This window comes from Aquarana catesbeiana, linkage group LG01, assembly GCF_042186555.1.
Source record: "Aquarana catesbeiana isolate 2022-GZ linkage group LG01, ASM4218655v1, whole genome shotgun sequence".
NCBI classification, from domain to species: Eukaryota; Metazoa; Chordata; class Amphibia; order Anura; family Ranidae; genus Aquarana; species Aquarana catesbeiana.
In genome coordinates this window covers 371501456-371528019 of record NC_133324.1, presented here as the reverse complement: position 1 = coordinate 371528019, position 26564 = coordinate 371501456, and the positions used below count along the sequence as shown (strand labels likewise).

Here is a 26564-nt window from a genome sequence, read left to right as displayed (position 1 = left end):
CCGGTGCTCCGGGTTCCCCCCCCCACTTGCGAACCATAGCAAGTGGTTTGCTATGAGAGCACGCATGTGGGCTGGCTGCCTTTTCACTGGCTGTGATTGACAATGGCTCCCACTGCTGTCTCTGGGCCCATGAGAGAAAGCCACTGTTCTTGTGCACAGCGTTGGACTGAGATTAGGCTCAAGTATTCGGGGGGGGGGGGCTGTGGGAGCTACACAGAAAAGGGCTTTTATGTTAATGCAGAGATTGCATTAAGGTTAAAGACCTTTAGCCTTTATAACCACTTAAAATTTTACTTTTCTAGTCCAGTGACTTAAACTAAAAGCGCAAACAGTCCCTCTGCTCCACATGTAATGGAAATAGACTTTTTTTTATAATCCCCATCAAGACAGTAGCCTGGGTGGCAACCACAGCTCCCTTCATATAGCTACGTTGGAGTGGGACAGGAAGGGCATTATTTTCAGGATTACCAGTTGGAAAAGAAAATAAAGAAAAAAAAAAAAAAAACAAATGCAGCCACCACATCCAAGTATTGATAAGGTTTGATTACATTTCTGGTTTGGGGTTTAGATAAGCTTTAATTTGTGCACATATGATTGATTATAGTTCTATTTTTCAAAGCAGTATTAAATCCAAACATATTGCATATTTCTTTTTATTTTCATCTGATGATTTAACCAGCAAGTCGGTTTTTCAAAAGAAAAAATGGTCCTACAGATGTATCAATTTACAGGGATGAGATAAAACCAAACACTGACAGGGGTGCTTGCAATGATCAGCTTTTATTTATTCATGGAAGACCTTTATCATAAGAAAGGGGAAAAAAAAAAAAAAAGTTTGCTGCAAATGATTACAAAGTGTGAGCTAGAGTTTGGCTTCAATTTGTTTGTGAAAACAGAGGGGGAAAGCCTATAAGAAAACTAATGCAGCCACCACATCTAATGATTGTTCAGCTGCAGTATATAAAATTTTAGGTTTGGGGTTTAATACCGCTTTAGGTAGAATTTTTACTTTACATACTGTAGTAGCCTAACAACCAGGTTGTTGATGCAACCTGGTTGATACATTCATACAAACACCATTTTTGTTCTAGATACACCTATTTAAATTTAATATTTTACTAATCTGGCTAAAGTAAACTGAAAACTGAGTTATGTGCATCGCACATTCCATAGTAATTGCTCTACCTAATCACAATGAAAACTATTAGCAACTAAGGATGAGCTCCGGCGTGTTCGCACAGCCCACGCGCAGAGCCCGCCAGGAAGTCAGCACTGCGCTAATCACAGGCAGTGAGACATTTCCCGATCTCTGCAGTCGCGTATTGGGTAAATGTCTCACTGCCTGTGATTAGCGCAGCGCCAACTTCCTGTCGGGCTCTGCACGTGGGCTGTGCGAACACGTCGGGGCTCATACTTATTAGCAACCCATATGATTCCGCTGTGCTTTGAACCTGCTACGTATACCAGCGTGTTCACAACTATTAATAGTTGTTCCAAAGTACGCAAACATCGGAAAAAGTCTTCCCAGTACCTGTCTTCTGACCTATCATCCCAATATCATGCAACGTCGTCACAGTAATAGCTCTAATAGAAATACACGCGCACACACACACAGACTGATCTCCTTCGCTCGAGGTGCTCGTTTATGGATTTCAGTGGTTACTGGTGCATAGCAAACTTTTTGGGAACTCTGTGTAAAAGGTGCTTACCCTGAATTCTGTTAAGTAGTACATAAACCGCAGCAGGGACTGGTGCTAGTGTCAAGGGTCATTATATACACACACACACACACCAATATACAAGAACTGTGCAACAAGGCGACTTACTTTCTTCTCATAGGGCAGTCTTTCATAAAGTGTCCAATTTTGCCACAGATTCTACAACATCTGTCATTGGGAGCAAGTTCACCTTCAGTCAGTACATCTGGATCAAAGAAATACTCCTATGGAAACAAAAAAATTGTTCAAAACACATTATGTGCTATCCTGAGGGACAAGCATGGCAAATACAACAGACTAAGACCCTTTACACTGGGGCTGCTTTAGCGCTGTTTAAGCAGCGCTTTTCACCCCAAAGGGATGAAAAGCATCGGTGTTGTGGCGCTTCCCATTAATTTCAATGGTAAGGGCATTTAGGGAGCGCTAAATAGAGCGCTCCCAAACCACCCCCAAAGATGCTGCTTTCAGGACTTTTCCCAACATCCCGCAAGCGTACCGCCCCAGTGTGAAAAGTCACACTGAAGGGAATGGACGGCGGTTTTCAGGCGCCATTTCTAGAGCTAAAATGCCTGAAAACCACCTCAGTGTGAAAAGGATCTAAAAGTATCTGTCATTTTGTAGCAAACAGAAGAAGCTTTTGCTAGGAGTTCACCCAGTACTAAACGTCGAATACTATACTAACATGGTCACCAAGTCAAATATATTTACCATTGAAGAGCGATATTCTTTTGGAAAATTTTTCATTGGGGTGCCAAATAACCGCCTTCCATTGATAAAACCTTTCATTATAAAATTAGTCACTGCAAAAAGGAATAGAGAGACCAAAAAAAAAATTAAGTAAAGCACTGTCCGTGATGGAAATGATTATCAACATTAATAAGTTATAAACATGGAATTATGACTTTATTGGAAAATACAAGATTCCAACCATGTAATAAAGTTGCTAAAGGGGATAATGCACCACCCCATCAGTGGACAATGTTAGTATCCCTAATTCTACTTGCAGTTTTCGTTTACACTGGGATGGGAAAGGGCTAGGACGGTCACAGATGGTTTCAAACTATAAATCCTAGATATCCTTTTTAATATAAGTTCATCGCAGTTGTCTATATACATTTTCTAGTTTTTTTAAATGCAAAAAACTTTAGTAAAATACACTATGCATATTTTATGGACACCTACTCTTTCGCGACAATCCAGCACCCAGATTGTGATTTAGGTCAAAAGGATCTATATGCAAAACAGAAAAACAAAGTTAGTACGGTTGTACAAGAGCCTTTTTCACTACAAAAGTAGAACACCTTAGAGGGAAATCGTTTTAAAATGAATTTGACCGTTTAATGTTAAGACTTTCTAGTTTAAAATGGCATTAGTGAACTTGTTTACCCTTTGACCAGAGACCGATGAAAAGTTCACCCTTACCAAAAAACTGCCTATGCAGGTAAGGGTGCCTGCAGATAAAAACTATGCAGCTTTGACCAACGTTAAATAATGCCCTTGCTATAAGTGTAGGCCATTCACATACCACTAAAAGTCTGGCCACAAAACTGTCAGTGAATGCTTCATGCTGTCTTGCGTCATGCTGTCTTAGGACAATCCCAGCTGATCCAAACCCCCTTGTATGTGCTCGCTCCTGTCTCAGTAGCTCTGAGCTCAGAGACACTGTGATGAAGAGTTTGTAGACCACGCATGTGCGGGGGCTTCAGAGCTTACCTTTTTGATGGTGAGGGTGAGCAGTGAGTGAGTGTGTCTTAGCAACATGGTAGGACAGGATGCCAGATCTGGGAGTTTTTCAGCTTTGCTTACATGGCCTACATATAGCAAGGGCAGTATCCAACTTTCGGCAAAGATGTACAATTTTATTTTTATCTACAGACACCTTTTTGGTAAAGAACTAACCCTTTTAGGTAGAATGGAGTCCCAGCCAAGAGTGGGAGGTTGGCTACCCCATCCCTTAAACCGATATTGATAAGAACTACAACAGGAACTAAGGGCGTCCCATTTCCACTATCTGTACCGACATGGCCCAATCCAACACCAACTGCCTACCAATGCATCTTTCCCTTGTGAAGTGACAAACAGATGCCTAGCTTTAACGGCACTATCCCAATGGTGTGCAATAGGAGTCTGTAGGTTGTAGCCAGGCCTTAACACCTTCCGGGCTCTTGACCCCTTGCTTGGGTTGCCTTGTGAAGAACTTGGCTCTACCTGTTATCCTCCATAACATATCCACCCTTTTATAACAGAGGGCTCACACTCTTGCTATAGCATTTGTTTTATTACAACTGTCAGCTGCAATTGCAGTGTTCCTTTGCAGCTTCTTGCCAGTAAAGTCAAGGGAGCCACAGTAAAGGGTTTCATGCACATAGCCTGAGACAGAGAGGCCCTCTAGCCTTTATAAATATAAAAGGGTAGAAAGCACACATGAGTTTGTCAAGCTAAAAACCCCATGCAAGTTTAAATTTGAGTTTTTACCTTCAATGACTATGTATTTGGAAGTCCACTGCTTTTTAAAAGTGGTTAGCAAGCTTTTTCTTCTGATAGAAATGACATGTTCTTTAAAATCAAAATCTTCAGTATAAAAACGAAGAAGCCCCAGCCATAGTTCACCAGGAGACTCCTTATTTTTTCCATAATCTGGCCAGTACTTTGGCTTAAGAAAAAAAAAAAAAAGAAAAGGATTAAACACACCATAGAAAAAAAAAAAAAAAATCTATAGAATGGATAGAAGGTTAGTTTATAGCAACCCTCCACTATCCCTAGGCAGGGGTAGAGAAGGTGTCTTGAGAGAAGTAGTGACCCCATGATGCAAAGTGCAACCCCCTCCAGTTTGGAGAGGACAACACTAGCCAACACAAAGGGCACAAGTCCACTTAAGATGGTGTGGCACTTTGTAAAATCTGAGAAGCCTCTCTCAGCAGTAAATAGCAAGAACTGTAGCTACCAGAAACGTCTCGTCTCTTGTCGCTACCTTTTTATACACTTCAGGCAGGTTTCCCCACTGACACACTATTCATGATTTGGCCGCTCCTGCTTTCTTTGGAAGGCCACCAATACCTGCAAGCAGTGAATCAGGGATCTGTGGCATCCTCCAGCTTGGGGGGGGGGGGGGGATGCACACTACTGGGGGAAGTACCTACTTTTTACTTTCCTCGTTTCTCTTCCTCCCTCTCTGAAGCCATGAGCTACCCTCTCATCTGCATCCGCTTACTCTACTCCTACTCTCCACTTGCTCTTCAGTCGCGATTCCCAATTGCACTCTGTGCCCAGAGTCCACTTCTCTCCTTCTCCCCAGTAACCATTTTTCAGTTTTTGCTATCCTTTCCTTCTCTGCATAAGCTTTGTTCTCCATTCAGTTTCTCCTTTGCACCTACTCTCCAGTTTCGGCTCATTACCTTCTAATTTGATTGCTGAAAAATTACTACACTTTGTAAAACACTAAAGCTAAAGAACTGGCACGCATTTACAAGCAATAAGTGTAGAGAAAACGAAATTCTCTTGGGGGGGGCTGGGGCAAGTGTACAAAATCACAAAGCATATGCAGACTTGAACATTTTGTTAATTTCCAAAACCAGTTAACACTAATTTTTAATATGGATTAAAGCATAGTTTACAGACTTCAACTCTTACCAACTCATCCAATTTGTCAAAGAAGTAGACATTCCAGCCATCAACAAGTATTTCAGGCATATGGGAATCTAGGTAAATCTAGAATACAGGGAGAAGAAAAAAAAAAAAAAAAAAAAAAAAAAAAAAAATACACCACACACCATTAGCCTTTACACAAATGTCAAATTAAAAACAGACCTTCTCTTGAAAGTGAAAGTTCCACTTATCATCCTTCCTCTCCTTTCTAATCAAAATTAGTTTTTTGTTTTTCTGGGAGCAGGTACCCACTCCCACAATTCTCATCTAGGAGAGGACTAGGTCAGCTTGTACTGTCCATCCCTGTCCTCTTGGAAAAAGTCCCAGAAGACTGCAGGAGCAGTCTAAGGCTGGCCATATATTGAAGCATACTGTATGTGAGCCCTTACCTTGTAAAAATATTTATTCAGTTCAAAATAGAAATTAAAAAAGGGAAACTTGTGCGCGTGTTAACTTCCAATCAGTAGTACAAGAACAAGGGATTTCAAGTTTATATAACTGGATTTTTAGCTTGTCCGTCAACAAGTCAATCACCAAAAAAAACTTCACTGCAATTAAAAGCATAAGCTTTTGACCTGTATTTGGATTCAGACACCTTCTCAATCCTGACCAGTTTCTCAGCCCCTGACAAAAATGAAAAGCATACCCATGTTGCTACCAGCACCGTGCCTCATGGTGGAGGTGTTGTGTTCAGAGTGTTGGACATTGCTGGCATTCCTCCATATGATGTAGTGTTTTACTTCTCCAAAGAAATATCCTAGAAACTATCTGATGAGCTACTTGATTTTCAAGATTTTCAAGATGCTGCTTGTTATGATATAGGTTCTTTATCAAAAGCTGGGCAATCCCAGAAAAAAAGGGTTTAACTTTAAAATGTGACATTAATTGCATGCATGTTACTTAGGAGATTTCACAGAAGGGCAGTAAATTCAAGACTTGAACCCAATTTATTTAAAAATATCAAGACCAATATGTAGGTTTCACAACATAATGGACTCGTTTTTGTGGAATAGCGACAAATCACAGAATCAGTTTTACTTCTAGGCTTCACTGCAAAATGCAGAAAAGTACAGAGGGACTAAACATTTATGCAAAGATATGTATATAAACCTGAATTATTTTTGCAACTGCAGAACGTTAATTTAGGGCCGTAGAAAGTTTTCAAAGGAGGGCCATATTAAAACAATTTATCAGAGTCTAGGGCAAGGGTCTCCAAACTGTGGCCCTTTGCTTGCCTTTGTCCAACCCTTTAGGCATTATTTCTTCTAATGACAGCAATATTGAGGCACCATTTCACTGAAACAGTTGGGAATTATTCCTCCTACTGACACAAACGATGATGCACTGTTCCTGCCACTAATACCAATGATAGGGTACTATTCCTCCTACTGACCACATTTTTTAAATCCCACTGACCACCAAGCCTGAGACATTTTGACAACAGTTTCGGCACCCCCTAAAGACTGAAAAGCAGTAAATTAATCCTTTGTTTAGAAAGTTCGGAGACCCCTGGTCTAGGGAAAGGTGCATTTCTACTTTCACCAAGAATACCGCTTCGCATTAACACAGATGTTTATTGGAGCCTCCCCACCCAATACCAGTTACCTATTGATCCTGCCAGTCCTATTTCTCCATGCCCTGTAATGGGCTAAGCAGTCCAGTGAAAGCTTTGGTTGAGAAAAAGCATTTAAAGTGGAACTAAAGGCAAAAAAAAAAAACAAAAAAACAAAAAAAACAAAAAAACAAAAAAAACAAAAAAACAAAAAAAACAAAAAAACAAAAAAAACAAAAAAAACAAAAAAACAAAAAAACAAAAAAACAAAAAAACAAAAAAACAAAAAAACAAAAAAACAAAACTAGCAGGTAGACATATTGCAGAGGAAATGCTATATCCTTTCTGTAATAAAAGCCAATTTCCTGCCCGCCAGCAATTTGCTTCTGATTGAACACTGAGCGAAGCATGCACAGCTCAATATACAATCTCAGCATGCTTTGGGTGGGGTGAACTAACTCCCACACACATGCGTGGAAGTTACGCCACTCCAGGATCATCAATCAAGATGGCTGACAACTTCAGACCTGAAGATAACCAGGTGAACATAGCAGAAGTGACCAAGGAAAGCATGGGAGTCTCACTGGCAGAGGGGGTACACTGGGAGGAAAAAAAAAAAAAGTGTGCCATAATGTGCAAATACGGCTGTGCTAGCCAGAAAGGTTTAATTCTGCTTTATCACTGAAAGGAGTGCTCACAATCTTCAGCATTTATTCATATTGCTTAAAGTTGTTCTATAGCATTAAAGGATAAGTTCACCTTGAGGGAACAGGTTACATGTTCCACCCGTTTTTAGGGTGGAACAGGTTCCCAATTCTGCACCCACTGCCCGTTGCTCTCCCTCCAGCTGTGTGTGAATGAACTACAAGCCTGACATCTTTTGCGGTTGTCAGCTTGTAGTTCTCAATGAACTACCACGGTGCTGTGGAGAGTAACCGTGGTAGCTAACCGATTTCTTCCTGCCCATATGGTATGTATGGGTACACAGATACACTGACAGGTCTGCAAGAGACCTGCATGGCACCAGCGATCTGCTGGGGGCAATCAAGCAGACTTGCATCTCTATCTATCTAATCCCTCCCTTCCCACATTCAGTCAATTGAGTCCATGCTGTCAACCCATGCTGGATGCGAGTATGAAAAAGCCCTCAACAAAATGTAAACTTTGAATGTCCCTCTACAGCTCTTTTTCTTGTTTGATTTATAGAAGATTGCTCTCCTTTTGCTGTAGTTATCTACCATCCAGCTCAATCCAGATATTTTGTGGCCTCTTACCTGACCATTAGATATGTTTTATTTGTGTATTGTTAGACTTGATACATTTTATTGGATGCTTGTTTCAAATTTATTTAAAAAACACTTTCCTCCCGATTCTTATAATTGATAAATGTCCACAAAAAGCTATAAATCATAATACCTTTCAAAAAATGTTATGGATCAGTTAAAAGGTGTCCCTATGCTTTGATTCAATTCAGTGAATGCGAGCAAGCCACCTCTGTTGCTTTCTGCAAGATAGCCATTGATCTTCTGTGGGGCTAGAGGTCAGGGTTGGGCTGAGAACCGCGTGGTCTGTACCACTGAGCCATTACCTGTCGGTCTGGACATAGTTACATTCACAGCTTTGTAAGTGCATTATACTTTCTTTGAATGTTATATGAAAATAGTAAAAATCATGTACAATCTGGTAAAATGTAATATAAATTTCATTACACATCTTTCTTTTTTGATGTATGTAGGAGTGCTTCCACTTCCTCATCCCTGATGAAGACTTTATACAAGTTGAAACACGTTGAGTTGACTTATTTCAACTGACAACTGTGCGGTCGTGCGACGTTGTACCCAAATAAAATGGCAGCGATATTTAGCGGGACTGTGACATTGCAGCAGACAAAATCGAACACCGGACATTGTTTGGGTACCACTAACATGAATACAGTGATCAGTACTAAAAATATGCACTGTTACTGTACTAATGACACTGGCAGACATTATCAGGGGCGATCAAAGGGTTAAACATGTGCCTAGCTGGTGCTTGCTAACCATGTGGGGGATGGTCTGACTGGTTGAAGACAGATCGGTGTTCCTCCACCTTCTCCCCTGCCAGAATGGTGATCTGCCTGGTTTACATAGACAGATCACCGTTGTGCCTCTCCCGGGAACTATCATGGTGGCCGCCCGACCTGCTGCATTAAATATGCGGTAGGCAGTCGGCAAGTGGTTAAATACCATCAAAAGAAAGCTTTATATTTTTTTTCTTTTTTTTTTTTTTTTTTTTTTTTTTTTTTAAGAAAGATACATTCATTTGGGTACAGAGTTGCGTGACTAATTGTCATTCAAAAGCATGCGTCTCTGAAAACGTGCCTGTTACTGCTAGGGACAGACTATCATACGTGATTTTTTTTTGCACTTACACTAACTCAGCATTGTAAATTCTGTCAAATTCCATTACAGTGTAAATTCATTTGCTTCCTTTTGCATGGAGTTATCACAGGCTGCACTTTTGGCAATATGAGGCATTTCTATATATTATGCAAGCTGCCTTACCTCTTGGAGAACAGGGATAACAGGTGGATCCCTCTGTTGAAGGAAGTATAGCACCATAAGAGTATATGCATATGAAGACAGACTGCCTCGGGAAGCATCTCCAATGTCACACACCTTTACAGAAAACAAGAATTATGGCGCTTATACAATAACCACGTTATGTATAGTATATGCAGTTGATATTACAGGCGTACCTTAGTGAACACCTTCATGATGTAACAAAGGTATTTTACTCTAGGATCTATAGCAGCATAAGATGCCAAAAGCCTAGTGTTATGAAGAGCCTAGGAGAAAAAAAAAAACCACCACATTTTCCATTTATTCCAACCTCAAATTTAGTGCATATGTTACGTAGCTGAAAGTGCATATCTAAAAAAAATAAAAAAAATACTATGTATACTCACCAATGTGTTATATAAACTGATGTCTCCTTCAAGGCCACTTCTTACATGGTAGAATTTTACAATTGGCACTTTTGCTGTGGTAATAGGAAGGATATTCCTCAGCCCTAAGTAAATTAAAAAAAAAAAAAGGTTTGTAATAATCTTTGCAAAAACAAGTCTCGAGACCAGTAAAGGGCAAAACAAAAAACATTCTTCTCTGCACTCATTAAGCCAAGTGAAAATATGTTTTCCAAAGTGCACATGCTCTACTTTAGTGAACCAATTACTATATGTAAGGAATAGTCTTTGGGAGATGTAGCTCTTGGAGGCTTTCATATGTCAACAGGAACAGTCTGGTGATGTTGACACGTGGGTTAATAAAACCATTTTCTCACTACAGAAATAAAGTAAATTACAAAAAAAAAAAAAAAAGTTCTGGGACAGGCTCTGGAGCAAAATTAGGTTTGGTGTAAATTGAGTACCGCTCAACATACACTTTAAAGGTGAACTCCAGGATGAACCTATATGACATACCGTACGTATACAGGTGCTCTTATCTTTAAAATTGCTGGTTTTACAGAGCAGTGTCGTAATGCCTGTGAGAAACCCAGCTTTCTTTGTTGAGTGAAAAGCCCTCTGCCCCCTCATATCCTGTTCAAAAGACTGGTGGCCATTATGTCCTCTATCCCCTGGACCACCGATCTTGTACAATCCCCTGTAGTTCTTCATAAAGACAAGGGCTACATAATCATGTTGCTCCTCACTGCAGTGGGTGGACCCAGGAGTTTCAAACTCCGTCTGATCCAACCACTGTGCTGTGTAATTAAGATTGATGGGCCAGCACACTTCTGGTCTGTCCCGCCACCTATGACCTCTCACATTCACTCACAGATCAGGGTGTGAACTCCACATATGAAGCGCCCCTCATCACATTCACATCAACTATTGCACTGTTAACAATGTCCTGGCAAAAAATAAGAGGGAGAGCAAAGCACAGCAATGTGGGTGGGCAGAGTCCAAAGACTGAGTAGCACTTTTATCCAACCCACACACATCCACAGTTCCACCCACTCACGCCAAATCTCAGGGCATTATGGGATGTGTAGTCTCAGTGAGCAGTGACAAAACACTAACAGGAAGTGATGCCCTGCTTCTCAGATCTCCTGGAGCCAGGGGATTGAGGATGATGCAGTGGAAAATGACCACAGATATAAAAACAGTGAGTTTTAGACAAAGTGTACAATAAAGTGTCACTAAACTTACATCCTAAAAAACAAATCAATAAAATGCTGTACTACATGCTGTTCATACTCAGCCACTATGAGATTTGTTTTCTGTCTTCTGGTTGAGCCTGCTGCTCCATCTCCACCTTCTGTTCATGTCCCCAATTCAGCTAGGGATTTTGCAGCTGTGGCGACAACTCTGCACATCTTCAGCTTTCAGTGAGTTTCTATACTGAGCAATTCCTCTCCATAACATCTGAGCTGTCCATATGACTATAGAGACACGCATGTGGGTGTATACACAATGGTAAATGACAGCTCACGCTCTTCCTCCTTCAAGCCCATTAACCAGCTAAATACAATAGGGGTGGGATATTACATGTAGATTAACGGAGGTTTCACCTCCCTCTTATTCTAAGACACAGGCTGGAGGGGTATGACACCCTGTAGACTGGCAGAAATCCACCCACACCATGTTATTGCCGATTTTAAATATGTTTTTTTAAAACAGTTTATTGATCTTATTTTTACTCTGTATCCCAAAGGTTGGTTTCTTTATTTTTTTATTTTGAACATGCGACCAGCAGCAGAGGACTAAAAGTTCCTCCTCCTCATATTTCCCTGCAGACAGGCTGGGAAAGAACTGGGTCATGTGACAGCTGGATGCCGATTTGAAAAAAAGAAAAAAAAAAGAAAAAGGTACTTTGATTTGAATTTTTGTATTTAATTAAAAATAAAATAATGACAGTGCCATCTATATACAGAAATAGAAGGGACAATGTAAAATTAAAAAAAGTGTGCGTTGAGTATCACTTTGAAAAAATCATGTCAGTGGTTTTGTTTAACCACTTGCTCTATTTGTGGGGGAAAAAAAAATGTAAGTTGGGTACAGCGCTGCATGACCAAGCATTTATCAGTTAAAGTAACGCAGTGCCGTATCACAAAAAGTGGCCTGGTCACGAAGGGAGGTAAATCTTTGAGGTCAGGTGGTTAACTGATCATACAGGACTAAAGTATAGATTTAATCACCATGCTGGAGTTCTTTAACCACTTAAGCACTGGTAGGATTTCCCCCCTTAATGACCAGGCCATTTTTTGCGATATGGCAATGTTACTTTAACTGACAATTACGATGCTGTACCCAAATAAAACTGATGTCTTTCTCTCCACAAATAGAGATCTTTTGCTGGCATTTGATTACCTCTGCGATTTAAATTTTTTGCGTTATAAAAAAAAATTTAAAAAAAGGGTTTATTTTCTACTATAAAACATACCCAATTAAAAAAAAAAAAAAAAAATTTCTTCATCAATTTAGGCCAATATGAATTCTGCTACATATTTTTGGTAAAAAAAAACCAAACCAATAAGTGTACATTAATCGGTTTGCGCAAAAGTTTTAGAGTCTACAAAATAGGGGATAGATTTAGGCCATTTTTATACATTTTTTTTTACTTACTAGTAATGATGATGATCACTGATTTTTAGCAGGACTGCAACATTGCGGCAGACAGATCGGACATATGACACTTTTTTTGGGAACCAGTGACATTATTAAAGTGATCAGTGCTAAAAATATGCACTGACATTGTACTAATAACACTGGCAGGGAAAGAGTTATCAAGGGGTTAACGGTGTTCCCTGGGAGTGTTTACTAACTGTATGGGGGATGGGCTGCTTGGGATAACACACAGAGCCATCTTCCTGCATAGCAGCAAGACAAGATCTGTGTCATCCTGACAGAACTGAGCTCTGCCTTGTTTACATAGGCAGATCCCCATTCTGTCTCTGCGGGGAACGATCGCGGGCGGCTGACGGACTCTCCCGCTGATTGGCTCCCCCTGCTGGCCAATCGGCACACGCCCACAGAAAGCAGTGTATGAGCCTGACGTACACCTACGGTGATTCGCACAGCCGAGCCAGCTTGCCGCAATATAACTGCGAGCTGGTCGGCAAGCGGTTAACGACACCAAGGCTGGCCATGCATTATACAATTTTCTTATTCAATTTTCTTTAGGATTTACCTTCAACTATGTAATGCAGGGACCTGCCGGATTGTATTTCACAAATTGAAAAAAAAATTAGGTTTTGACCTCATTATATGGTTTTGGTAAATCTAAAAGAAAATTTTATAATGTATGGCCAGCCTAGCTTGTAGCTCTAAAAAGCTCAACAAGCCAAATCTTATTAATTTCAATGTCCCCTGTTCACATCTGAGTGTTCTGACGTCTGAAGCAAAACACCCGAAGCTCAAAAAAGTACAGGAGCTTCCTTTTGGCAGATTACGTTTTTTGGCCTCACGCCCTTCAATAGCAATGCCTGACTTTTGCCTTTTGTCGCTCGTTTTCTGCTCAAAAAGCAGCTCTCCACCCTAATCTCCCCTCCCACTAGTGCTTTCTATTGGCTAAACAAAAATGCCTGAAGCTGTAAAACGCTTGTTATAAGCCACAGAAACGCCTTAAAAATGCCTGAAAATGGCAGTAAATCGCTATGCTCAGGTGTAAATGGAGCCTAAAGGACTAGAAAAATTAAGTCAATGTCCAGCAAAGAGTTTATTTCCAGTAGAAATATACCTTGATGTTTTCGAAGATGTCTTGCCAATTCTTCAATTGTCCGTATCGAATCCAGAGCCTTTAAAAATAAAAAAATAAAAATAAACATTCTAAAAGCATATACAGTTGATCTAAAAAGTATTACACACACAGTATGAGATGTAGTTTAATTACTTCTAAAATGTGAATTTTTTTTTTTTTTTTTTTTCCACAAAAAAAAAAGACTCTAAAGCTTCAGGTTTTTTTTAAAATGACAAACATGTCATACTTGCCTCCACTGTGCAGTTGGTTTTGCACAAAGGGGCCCCAGTCATCCTCTTCTGGGGTCCCCAAGCGGCGCTCTTGGCTCCTCCTCTTAAGTGCCCCGGAGAAGCGCTCTCCTTTGGGACACCCATGCAGGCGGTCTATTGACACGGGACTCGGGCCCCAGCGTCATTGGATTTGATTGACAGCAGCGGGAGCCAATAGCTGCGCTGCTATCAATCTACCCAATCAGGGCCCAAGACACTGCCTGGAGATGGTGTGCTCCTGCATGTCGCTGGAATAAAAAAAAAAAAAAAAAAAAAAAAAAAAAAAAACACGGGGGGGTCTGGGCTGCTGTGCACTACAAGAGGATTTTCACCTTAATTGCATTAAGGTGAAAAACGAGGGCTTACAACACCTTTAATGTGACCTACAACCTGTACAATTCGATTAAAATTGAACTCAAATCTTTAACCCTTTTACTACTATGTCTACACGTCATACAGACCTAACAGTGAGTGGTTTTATACACACTCCCAGTGGCAACTGCAGACTGTCAGATGGAAGAGATCCGGTGGCTGGGAAGTAGCTTGCTTCCAAACACCTCTCCAGTTACCAGCACATTATTGAATTGCGCAAAAAAAAAAAAAAAAAAAGGGTGAAGCAAATCTTGGTCTGATTTATTTCCATCTTAAAAACCTGGCATTTTTATAGGGATAAATATATAATATATTTATAGACTTTTTATATCAACTATTATTTGTATCTAATACAAACGCAAAACATAAAAACTATGAATTGCAAAGTACATATAAAAAGGATACCTCAGCTGTTTCAAGACCATCAAATGTCAGGCAAATATCCATGTCACTTTCTATAAAGCCAAAGCCATTTTTTGAGGAACCAAACAAGTTAAGTCTTGCTCCTGTAGAACACAAAAAAAAAAAAGGAGACATCTATCTATAAACCTGTGTGTCAAATATGTACACATCCCTGATCAGAAATCATTCTCTGTATATAAAAATTGTTGCACACAATCTTTTTATATATTCTTTGCGTTAAATTGTAATGCTACAAAATTAAGGGTCCCTTCACATTTTTTAATTTCATTGCACTGTGTTAACACATGTGTGCTCATGTACAGGGGTGTCCACAATGAGCTCAGAAAAAAAGGGTTTTACAGTTTGCAAAATATCATTTTCTTTCCAATGTTATAGACTAATGTTCCGTGTATCCCAAAAACTATACAACTGAGGGGTGGGCAGCAACAAACCCAAACTAAGATGGCCACTAAAAACAGAAGACTATCTGCAGCTCAAACAGCCACCTGAAGAACTTTAGGCCTGAAACAGGCATCAGATGAGGTCAGATCATCAACTTGATGGATCTTTGAGCACACGTTAAAGTGGTTGCAAACCCCAGACATTAAATATGAACAAAGTTCAAAGTATATCCTTCTATAGTGTGTACTTATCTCAATCATTTCTTCTGCTTTGTTCCTCTATCAGCAATTACTTCTGACAAGCTTTTTTGGACAGAAAAAAAAAAAAAAGTGACGGGAACAGAGTTCCAACAGACAGAATCAGCTCTGTTCATGTGTTCTGTGTGCAGGGGGTGTGTCCCTTCCCTTCAATCAGCTCTTAGAGCTCTCCTGAGTTCTGCAGAGTAATTTCAAGCTCTACACCCCCCTTTTTTCTGCAGAGTAATTTCAAGCTCTACACCCCCCTTTTTTCTGAACTCTCAAACAAGCTTTATAATTCAGCACTTTCAACAGATGTAGAGAAGAGAATACTGCAGATAAACAGGTATAACAATGTACGAGGATTTGTTTAATCTCAGTGTATCATCTTAGGCCAGTCACTTTACTGGGTAGTCAACTTTAAAGCACCAGGTGGCGGCCATGCAAAACAGTAGCCTGATGGAGCTAACGAGAGTTACAGTCTTGCACGACACTACACCAAGGGTCCTGTAACTGAGATGCTCGCTGCCCATTAGGCTGTATACCAGGCTCATTGCTTTCCAGACAAAAACGTGAAAGCATTTACCCATTTTGTATTTAAATTCTTCCCCACCTCCTTCCCCCCCCCCCTTTACTTGTTGACCCTAAATCATAGTAAGCCAGCATATTTTAGAAAGTGGCTGAATGCACAGCGTACAGTTTTAGAGAAAACATATGGAGGCTGACCTCATTCTACCATTGCTAGCTGTCTTTCATGCTGAGCCAATGGTCTGAGCCACAGACTTGTTTCAGGTCAGTGCCTTAATTTGAGATCTAGTGAGAGAAGTGAGATATAGCTAGGAAACTAGTAATTATAAAAGTTGACAAATGCAGCCCTAATAGATTTCTCTCACTACAGGTTTTTATTTAAGCCAATGTACGGTATGTGCTGAGTGTGTACTTTCTGCATATTTACCCTGAAAGTCACGTCTTATAAAATCTTCCAGATCCTGCCGTATATGTTCCCTGGCTTTACCCTCTAGTGCCGATGGAGAAAAATCCGCTATGGGACAAGAGTAATGGTAAGAAAGGCAAGTAAATATTTAAACAGTTCACTTTTAACAAAAAATGGTTGCCAACTTACTTAATTCAGTACATTCAAATTGATAAATAACCTGCTATCATAAGTATCAAGGGATAGATGACTGAATAGATTCAACAACATTACCCAACTGCCTGGTGACCAAATCTTCAGCGTTACTCAGACAATATAGCCAAAATCTAAATGAACATGCCCTTCATTTTTGTCAAAGGATAGCATGGGGGGTGGTCAAATAGATTTTCCACTCTATCACCTTCTTTGGATGAATAATCACCACTGCAAATGTTTTATTTTTTATTTCATGCACAGAAAAATTGGTTACATCTAAAAATGTACACTCACACACTTGGCCAATGTATGGTTTCCTTAACCACTTGTGGACCAGGCTTTTTCTGGCACTTTGTTTACAAGTTTAAATCAGTATTTTTTTTGCTCGAAAATTGCTTATAACCCCCAAAACATAATTTTTAGCAGAGACCCTAGGGAATAAAATGGCGACCGCTGCAATTTTTTACGGTATTTGCACAGCAGTTATTGCAAATTTTTGGATAAAATACTTTAACCACTTGCCAACCAGCCGCTGTCATTGTACTGTGGCAGGTCGGCTCGTTCCCGCGAATGGCAGTCATTGTACGCGCACTACCGGAGGTGCTGACCAGCAGAGGAGCCAATAAGCGGGTGGGGAGATTATCTATATCTCTATATATCTTATTTCAATGCTCTTTGCCCCCAGTTACGCCATCTTGGTCCCGGTATGCATTTTGTGGCTCTGCGTTCAGTTTTTACTAATCAGATTTCCTCGGGACTTTCTTTACGTCATACTGTATCTCCTGGCCAAATTCGGTCATCTTTGCCACGCTTTTTTTGGGCAACATTTTACCATCAGGCATGCAAGTATGTGGACAGCAATTGGACGAGTCTTTATTTTCGCCACCGTATTTTCTCAGCATCTAATGGATGTACATTTTTATATTTTCTAGACTATTATTGTTACTAAATTGCATATCGGATTATCTCTGAAATAGTCTAGTTTACTCCATAACGCGTAGGAATCACGATTGCAAACAGCATTTATTGTCCACATCATGTGTGCTCTTCACTCTATTTGCATCTGGTGTTTAATGTATGCTGGCCCAATAGTCCAGGTTTCTATAATCCTAATCCTATTGTATACGATTACTACTTTTTGATACTATAAAAAATGAACTTGAATTTTTAATATTGTTTCACAGTCTGTGCCTATAAAGCCCCACCCTAAGGGGGGAAATTGTATTCTCACTGAATTGAGGGATGTTGGCTATCTAAACAGCAGCTATAGCTCACCTCCAACCTTCTGCTGTTTAGAGTTAGAGGTCTAGCACTAGAATTATTGCTCTCGCTTTAACTTCCACGGCAATACCTCACATGTGGTGTGAATACTGTTTACATATGTGTGCGTGACCTGCGTATGTGTGCACTTCAAAAAAATTTTTTTTACACACTGTCCCTTTAAACTTTTTTTTTTTAATGAATTTTATTCTTGATACAAGGAATGTAAACATCCCTTGTAATAGCAATAAGGGGGACATGTCCTCTTTATGGAGAGATCTGGGGTCAAAAAGACCCCAAATCTTTTTACCTTTAAAAGCAAAAGGTTAAAAAAAAAAAAAAAAAAAAAAAATTATTTACATGCAGCCTGGACCGGAGGTGGTGTCATGACATCGCTCCAGTCCAAGGCCATAGAGGCGATCAAAGAGTATCTACTCTTTGATTGCCTATAGGAGCACCTGGCAGCACTGTCGGATCACATCTCGGGCAAACTGGCAGAGAGCGGTAAGCCTGAGAAACACCGGCACTTCGGAAAGTGTTCCAGCCACTCATGAAAGCCAGCCGCAAAAAAATACCAGGGTTATGGCCGATCTCTTCAGCCAAAATCCCGGTAAACAACTTGCAACGTCTATATACACGTATTGCTGTTGGCAAGTGGTTAAATCGACTGTCATGAAACAAAACATCTGTGTGACAAGGTCCCTATAGATGCAGGTTTTGCCTTACATACTGTATACGAATTCTGCAGCAAGGCATTGAACGGGTTCAGTTTCCCTGTCCAAGAAGTACTATGTAGTTAGGAAATAATTACTCAAGATCACACAGATGTCTTGCTTTGTGATAGACATGCTATAATAAACAGGTCTACAACAAGCTTTAAATTGCTATACCATGAACACTACCTCTATGGAAAAGGAGTTTCAGGAAATACTAAAACTAATACAGTACAATTAAGAGTTTACTTACTGTAACACTGCATACAAACTTGATCCAAAATTTGGGAAAACTTGGATGTTAAAGGTGGCAAGGGTTCCAATTCAATTTTTTTAAAGTCTTCTGGGCAATCTTTTTTAAGATGTCCCTCTTTCTTACACAAGTTACACACGACAGTAGGCCGCTAGGTTACAAAAATAAACACACATTGTACACATTAAGAAATTCAGATGGCTGGCCTATCAAACCAATGTTTTTTTTAGACTGCATGCAACCCAATCACAACTTTGTAGCCTTTGGACAGTTTTTAGGCCTCCTTCACAGATTCCAGCATCATGAAACAGATTCTTTTAGCTGGAAAAACAGGTGCATGTGAATCGCAGCAGTGGCCTATTGGCAGGTTGACAGTGTCCATTGCTGCTCCCATGTAACCACTCACCAAGCGGTTACCCTGCAGTTAGGGACGGGTGCCTGAGCCTGGATGCAGGTAACCACTAAGTACAGCTACATGTTAAGAGCGGCGCCTGCTGTCAGCCTGTTAATACTTTGTACAGGCTCAGTGGTTGCCGCTATTCACATGCCCTTGTCATTCCAGCGGCAAGAATTGCTGATTCTTGCCGCTGGAATCTGGTGTATGCAGCTAAATGGCCATGTAAAAGGACACCTAAAAAAAAATACGCCTCAGCTGTATTCCAATTGATAAATGCTATACGGCTTTAAATCAATGTGGAGTACTTCCTTTTATCATCATCAGGGATACAATTACTATGTTAACCAAAATATGTTCACATTTTCTGGAATTTTATTAGATGTGGCCCTACACTAAATGCAAGCCCTTGTATTTAATCGAATTTGGCCACAGGGTTAAAGAGGTTAAGGAATAAGCAGGAGGTCTTGTGACTAGTGTCCTTGAATACAAAATGCTAGCATGGAATTCAGCATCCCTACCGCCTCCTCTTCCCCAAATAACTTTGAGGCTTGTGCATCACAATAACTAGATTTGGGGACCACTTTTAATGACAAACTTTTTAAGGGGGGGGGGGGGTGGACCCCTTTGGTGGTCTGAATATTACAGCAGATTCACCAATGTCTTCTGCTGACAGAGCAGATTTAAACCCATGATCTGTATATCAGGAATTTACAAAGATCTAATAAACCAAAAATTACATTCTGCCTTCATCCCATACAATATAATAGCATTTATTCATACCTTGCCTTTGGTGAAAGTAGGCTTCTTAAATTCATAAAATAGAATAGCATCCCCGGTGACATAGCTTTCAGTGGCTAATTGCTTGGGATCTTCTAAAGTATCACAAAGTTCTGTACTGCCTTTTTCATGGTCTTGTAAAATCTTAGACACAGGTTCTGTCTGCTGGTCATCTTCAGACAACAGATCATCTGCTGAACCAGTATATGTATTCTCCAGCTCTTCATCTGCTGTAAGACTATCCAAATGCTCTCTGCGATTTAAAAGCAAGCTATTTTCCTCATCATCGTCATCCTCATCAGAATTATTCACATCTGTTAGATCAAACCTTTGGGTCTCAAAATCATGTGCAATCTCCTCTAGTTCATCAGTTCCCTCTGTGCTTTCTTCATCCAAGTCCACCTTTCCAGCATACATGTTTGTGCTCTCCAAACTAAAGTCATGACCTTCAGCTCCCCCTTCAAAGTCAGAAAGGCTGTCCGTTTCTTCATTTCCTGCCAAATGAGCCTCACCGCTCTCACTGTCATCATCAAAGCCATGGCCGATCAAAATGTAATCACTTGGTCTCTTTTCCTTTGGTACAGGGTGGTCACTATCAGACCCTTCATGAGCACTATCTAGCTCTTCACAGCTCTGGATGGCATATTTAGGGTTTGCCAGCATTTCTTCTGTTATACAATAATCTTCAATAGCAAGATCAGGAAGTGTGTCAAACACTAGCTTTTTATTTACTGCTTTACGGTTTATGCCTTCACAGTGGTTCATGCCAACTGAAGAAGCGTTCAATGTGTTGTCTATAGCCAAACGCTCCAGTTTTTGGCTTGCATCAAGAACAAGGTTGGATTGTGGTTCACTTTCACCATCAGTCTTCTTTTGAATGCCTTTTAAAGTGGAATTGGTGGGCTTCTTTTTTGTGAGTTTCTGAGACTTATTTTGTAGCATTGCAAAATATTTGTATGTAGCCTTCAAACAGTGAAGCATGAACTCAAACACCAACTGACTGTTCAAGGATCTTGCAACATTCCTCTTAACAGAGTATGGATCTACATTTAAAAAATGAACATGGTTAGGCTTTTTACGACGTATATTACGTGTTTAAGACCAGAAAAGCAATGTTACCTTCCACAGCAATACGTTTTTTGGGCCAGTCTTTCAGTTCCCTAGATATTTTCTCCTTAACACGAACACTGATGACAAAGTCACCCATATTGAACTCCAAAGCATAAAATCTTAACAGGTCAACCCACAGCCGACCAACAGAGGCAGAACATTGTTTGACAGGAAAGATGACTGGAACCTGCAAAAATCAAATACATGTTCATTAGATTCAATTTTGTGCTTTGATGCCCTAGACCACATACAATATATTTATATAGCACCAACAGTCTGCACACTGCTTTACAATATAAAAAGGGAGACAATACAGTAACAATACAAGAGGGTTAGGAGGGCTCTGCTCCTGCGAGCTTAGTCTAATAGGGAGGGGCTGGTGGAAAAAAAATTAAATAGAAAGAAAAAAAAAAAAAAAACGTAATAACTGCAGGATGAACTCATAGGAGAAATAAAAGGATTTGGTTATTAGCTGAAGGCAGGATAGGCTTCTCTGAAAAGAGGAGTTCAATGATCGCCTAAAAGTGGACAGAGTATGAGATAGCCAGACAGATTGGGGTAGTGCGTTTCAAAGGATGAGAAGCTCTGGAGAAGTCCTGGAGACAAGCATGGGAGGAGACAAGAGAGCTTGAGAGTAGGAGGGCTAGGGAGAAATGGAGGGGACGGTTTGGTTGATATTTGGAGACAAGATTGGTAATGTAGCTCGCGGCAGAGTTGTAAATGGCTTTGTATGTTTTTGTTAATGTTTTGAATTTTATTTGTTGGACAATAGAAAGCCGGAAGGATTGGCAGAGCGGGGTGGCAGACTCTGATCGGTTAGTAAGGTAGAGGAGTCTGGCAGCAGCATGACAGAATGAAGAGGGGATAGTCTGCGAAGAAATAGGCCTAAGAGGAGTGAGTTACAGTCAAGGCAAGAAAGAACAAGGGAGTGAATAAGTCACTTAGTGGTTTCAAAGGTTTAACCACTTAAGGACCAGCCTCGTTTTGAATTTTAGGTGTTTACATGTTTAAAACAGGTTTTTTTGCTAGGAAATTACTTAGAACCCCCAAACATTATATATTGTTTTTTTTCTAACACCCTAGAAAATAAGATGGTGGTCATTGCAATACCTTTTTTGCACCGTATTTGCGCAGCGGTCTTATAAGCGCACTTTTTTTTGGAAAAAATTCACTTTTTTGAAAAAAAAAAAAAATAAGACAACAGTAAAGTTAGCCCAATTTTTTTTTTATATTGTGAAATATAATGTTACGCCAAGTATATTGATACCCAACATGTCACGCTTCAAAATTGCGCCCGCTCGTGGAATAGCGTCAAACTTTTACCCTTAAAAAAATCTCCATAGGCGACGTTTAAAAAATTCTACAGGTTGCATGTTTTGCGTTACAGAGGAGAGCTAGGGCTAGAATTATTGCTCTTGCTCTACCGGTCGCAGCGATACCTCACATGTGTGGTTTGACCACCGTTTTCATATGCGGGCGCTACTCACGCATGAGTTTGCTTCTGCGCGCGAGCTCGTCGGGACAGGGCGCTTTAAAAAATTTTTTTTTTTAAATTTTACTTTATTTTATTTATTTTTTCACTGTTTTAACCACTTGACCACTGGGCACTTAAACCCCCTTAATAACCAGACCAATTTTCAGCTTTCGGTGCTCTCACACTTTGAATGACAATTACTCAGTCATGCAACACTGTACCCAAATGAAATTTTTGTCACACAAATAGAGCTTTCTTTTGGTGGCATTTAATCACCGCTGGGTTCTTTATTTTTTGCGCTATAAAAGAAAAAAAGACCGAAAATTCTGTAATAAATGCATTTTTCTTCGTTTCGGTTATAAAATTTTGCAAATTAGTAATTTTTTCTTCATATATTTTGGCCAAAATTTATACCGCTACATATCTTTGGTAAAAATAACCCAAATCGGTGTATATTATTTGGTCTTTGTGAAAGTTATAGAGTCCACAAGCTATGGTGCCAATCTCTGAAAATTGATCACACCTGAATTACTGACAGCCTATCTAATTTCTTGAGGCCCTAACATGCCAGAAAAGTACAAATACCCCCCAAATGACCCCTTTTTGAAAAGAAGACATTCCAAGGTATTTAGAAAGATGCATGATGAGTTTTTTGAAGTTGTCATTTTTTCCCACAATTCTTTGCAAAATCAAGATTTTCTTTTTTTTTTCACAAAATTGTCATATTGGCAGGTTATTTCTCACACACAGCATATGCATACCACAAATTACACCCAAAAACACATTCTGCTATTACTCCCGAGTACGGCAATACCACATGTGTGAGACTTTTACACAGCGTGGCCACATACAGAAGACCAACATGCAGGGAGCACCATCAGGCATTCTAGGAGCACCCAGGCAAATTCTGACATTTCTCTCCTACATGTAAAAATCATAATTTATTTGCTAGAAAATTACATAGAACCCCAAAACATTATATATATTTTTTTAGCAAAGACCCTAGAGAATACAATGGCGGTCGTTGCAACTTTTTATCTCGCACGGTATTTGCGCAGCAATTTTTCGAAAAAAAAAAGTTTTGGGCTTTAAAAAAAAAAAAAAAAAAAAAAAAAAAAAAAAATAGTAAAGTTAGCCCAATATTTTTGCATAATGTGAAAGATGAAGTTATGCCGAGTAAATAGATACCCAACATGTCACCCTTCAATATTGCACATGCTCGTGGAATGGCGCCAAACTTCACTACTTAAAAATCCCCATAGGAGACGCTTTAAAATTTTTTACTGGTTACATGTTGTGAGTTACAGAGGAGGTCTAGGGCCAAAATTATTGCTCTCACTCTACCGATCGCAGCAATACCTCACATGTGTGGTTTGAACACCATTTTCATATGTGGGCGCAACTTACGTATGCGTTCGCTTCTGCATGCGAGCACACGGGGATTTTTTTTTTTTTTTTTTTTTAATTGTTCATTTTACTTTATTTTAGTTTGGGGCTTTTTTCCAAAAAATAAATTTTTTGATCACTTATTTCTATTACAAGGAATGTAAACATCCCCTGTAATAGGAATATGGCATGGCAGGTCCTCTTTACAGTGAGATATGGGGTCAATAAGACCCCACATCTCACCTCTAGGCTGGGAAGCCTGAAATTAAAAAGAAAAAAAAAAAAAAAGGATCCTGGCTTCGATCTTAGCAGTGAGTTGGTAGAAGCACCTGAGGGCGGCGAGGGGGGGGGGGGGGGGGGGGGGGGGACGTCCCCTCTCGCCTCCCGTAAGAACGATCAAGCAGTGGAACAGCCGCTATGGTCATTCTTATGGTGTAGGGAATCGCCGGCTGAAAAAGCCGATATCTGAATGATGCCTGTAGCTGCACCCATCATTCAGATATCCCCGCACAAAGTCAAGGACGTCATATGACGGCGGGCAGGAAGTGGTTAAAACACATTTAACACAAAATTGTCCATTTATACAATATTTCTAACACATAGCATGTACATACCAAAAATGACACCCCAAAATAGATTCACATGTGTTTATGACTTCCACAGCCTGGCCACATACAGAGGCCGAGCATGGCAGAGCATGGCAAAGCATGGCTGGGTATCACGGGGCATTGCAGAGTATGGCGGGGCATTGCAGAGTACTGCGCGGGGTATTGCAGAGTATTGCACAGGGTATTGCAGAGCATGGATGGATGGATGGATGGATGGATGGATGTGACTGTACATGTCACTGAGCTGCGCTGTGGACACTACACATCCAGCCCACAGTGCGGCTCCCATGCGATCTCTCCCCCTCTGTACCGATCATGACGCCGGTTTACATGTGATCGCTCAGTCATTTGACGGAGCGATCACATGGTAAACGGCCGCGATCAGCGGCCGTTTACCGTGATCCATGGACCGCCGATGTTCCCGTGTGCGCGCCCCAGGGGGGCGCGCGGGAGCAGTTTTCTGGAATCACGTCATATGACGTGATCCCAGAGTTATCCAGCCGCCCTGCAGCCATCATTTGGCTATGGGGCGGTTGGCAAGTGGTTAAAAAAAATTTGGATCACTTTTATTCCTATTACAAGGAATGTAAACATCCCTTGTAATAGAAAAAAGCATGGGAGGTCCTCTTAAATATGAGATCTGGGGTCAAAAAGTCCTCAGATCTCATATTTAGACTAAAATGCAAAAAAAAAAAAGTCGTTTAAAAAAAGACAAAAAAAAAAAATGTGCCTTTAAGAGAAGTGGGCGGAGCTGATATAATGACGTCGCTCCGACCGTCCTATGGTATAGAGACGGGTGGGCGCCATCTTGGCCTCACTCGTCTCTATACCCAGGCACAGAAAGGACCCGATCGCCTCCGACGGCTCCGGTAAGTGGCAGAGGGCGCGGGAGGGGGGGTGCCACCTCTCCCGCCGCCGATAACGGTGATCTCGCGGCGAACCCGCTGCAGAGACCACCATTATCGTGTACAGAAACGCCGGCCACAAAGATGGATACCTCGGTTGTGGCAGCAGCTGCTGCCGTTACCGAGATATCCATCTTTAAAGTGATGACATATATATACAGTGATTATATGAATGAAGAGGGGTGGTGGCGCATCCTAGTTTGGGTAAAGGTGCCAGGTGTGAGAAAAAAGGAAAATTATTAGACTTCGTGATAGTCCATAATTATATGTAGAACCCCCCTCGGGGTTAACATCCCAAATTAGTGAGTGCGAATATTCCAACAGGTCTTGCTGCGTGTAGCTAATAGTTCATCAAGTAAATTAAATTTCCATAATAGTTGACATAAACACGGTGACTGAGTGTTCAAAAAATTCGGTGACTGTAGGTGTTCAAAAAATTCCACTTGTGACTTTGTGCTCCCCCTCAAGTGTCCCCACTCACCAGATCCCCTCGCCCCCACGGGGGCAATGCGCTTATCTTTAGGCCCACCACGGTTGCTCCACCGATCTCATCCAGAGGTCTGGGGTAATTCACCTTCCTGTAGATGTTATCTCTATGGTTGGCTCCAGTTTGATTAGTAATCTCTCCTGTTGGACATGGAACACAGTCATAACACCAAGATGACTTTCCTTGTTGTACCGTTTTTCTGGAACCTGGTGAACAGCTAGGACTGCAGACAGAACGTGGTAACACCTTCGTTTTCTGTCCAAACAGTGCTCCTCTCTCTGATTCCCTTCTGAGCTCTGGCCTGAGACTCAGAAGGGAATCTGAGAGAGAGGAGCACTGTTTGTTTGGACAGAAAACGAAGGTGTTACCACGTTCTGTCTGCAGTCCTAGCTGTTCACCAGGTTCCAGAAAAACGGTACAACAAGGAAAGTCATCTTGGTGTTATGACTGTGTTCCATGTCCAACAGGAGAGATTACTAATCAAACTGGAGCCAACCATAGAGATAACATCTACAGGAAGGTGAATTACCCCAGACCTCTGGATGACATCGGTGGAGCAACCGTGGTGGGCCTAAAGATAAGCGCATTGCCCCCGTGGGGGCGAGGGGATCTGGTGAGTGGGGACACTTGAGGGGGAGCACGAAGTCACAAGTGGAATTTTTTGAACACCTACAGTCACCGAATTTTTTGAACACTCACAGTCACCGTGTTTATGTCAACTATTATGGAAATTTAATTTACTTGATGAAC

General features: G+C 40.7%; 1 protein-coding gene across 1 annotated transcript in view; it reads right to left on the bottom strand.

Moving 5' to 3' along the window:
* The window catches only part of TUT7 (terminal uridylyl transferase 7), a 148215-nt gene that overhangs the window by 18568 nt on the left and 103083 nt on the right, over positions 1-26564 (bottom strand). The window contains 14 exon segments of the mRNA XM_073633387.1: positions 1827-1942; positions 2427-2518; positions 2901-2948; positions 4194-4371; positions 5349-5426; positions 9459-9572; positions 9653-9742; positions 9863-9966; positions 13635-13692; positions 14681-14781; positions 16271-16357; positions 18671-18821; positions 19848-20887; positions 20964-21141. Coding sequence (XP_073489488.1) covers positions 1827-1942; positions 2427-2518; positions 2901-2948; positions 4194-4371; positions 5349-5426; positions 9459-9572; positions 9653-9742; positions 9863-9966; positions 13635-13692; positions 14681-14781; positions 16271-16357; positions 18671-18821; positions 19848-20887; positions 20964-21141 — 2435 coding nt within the window.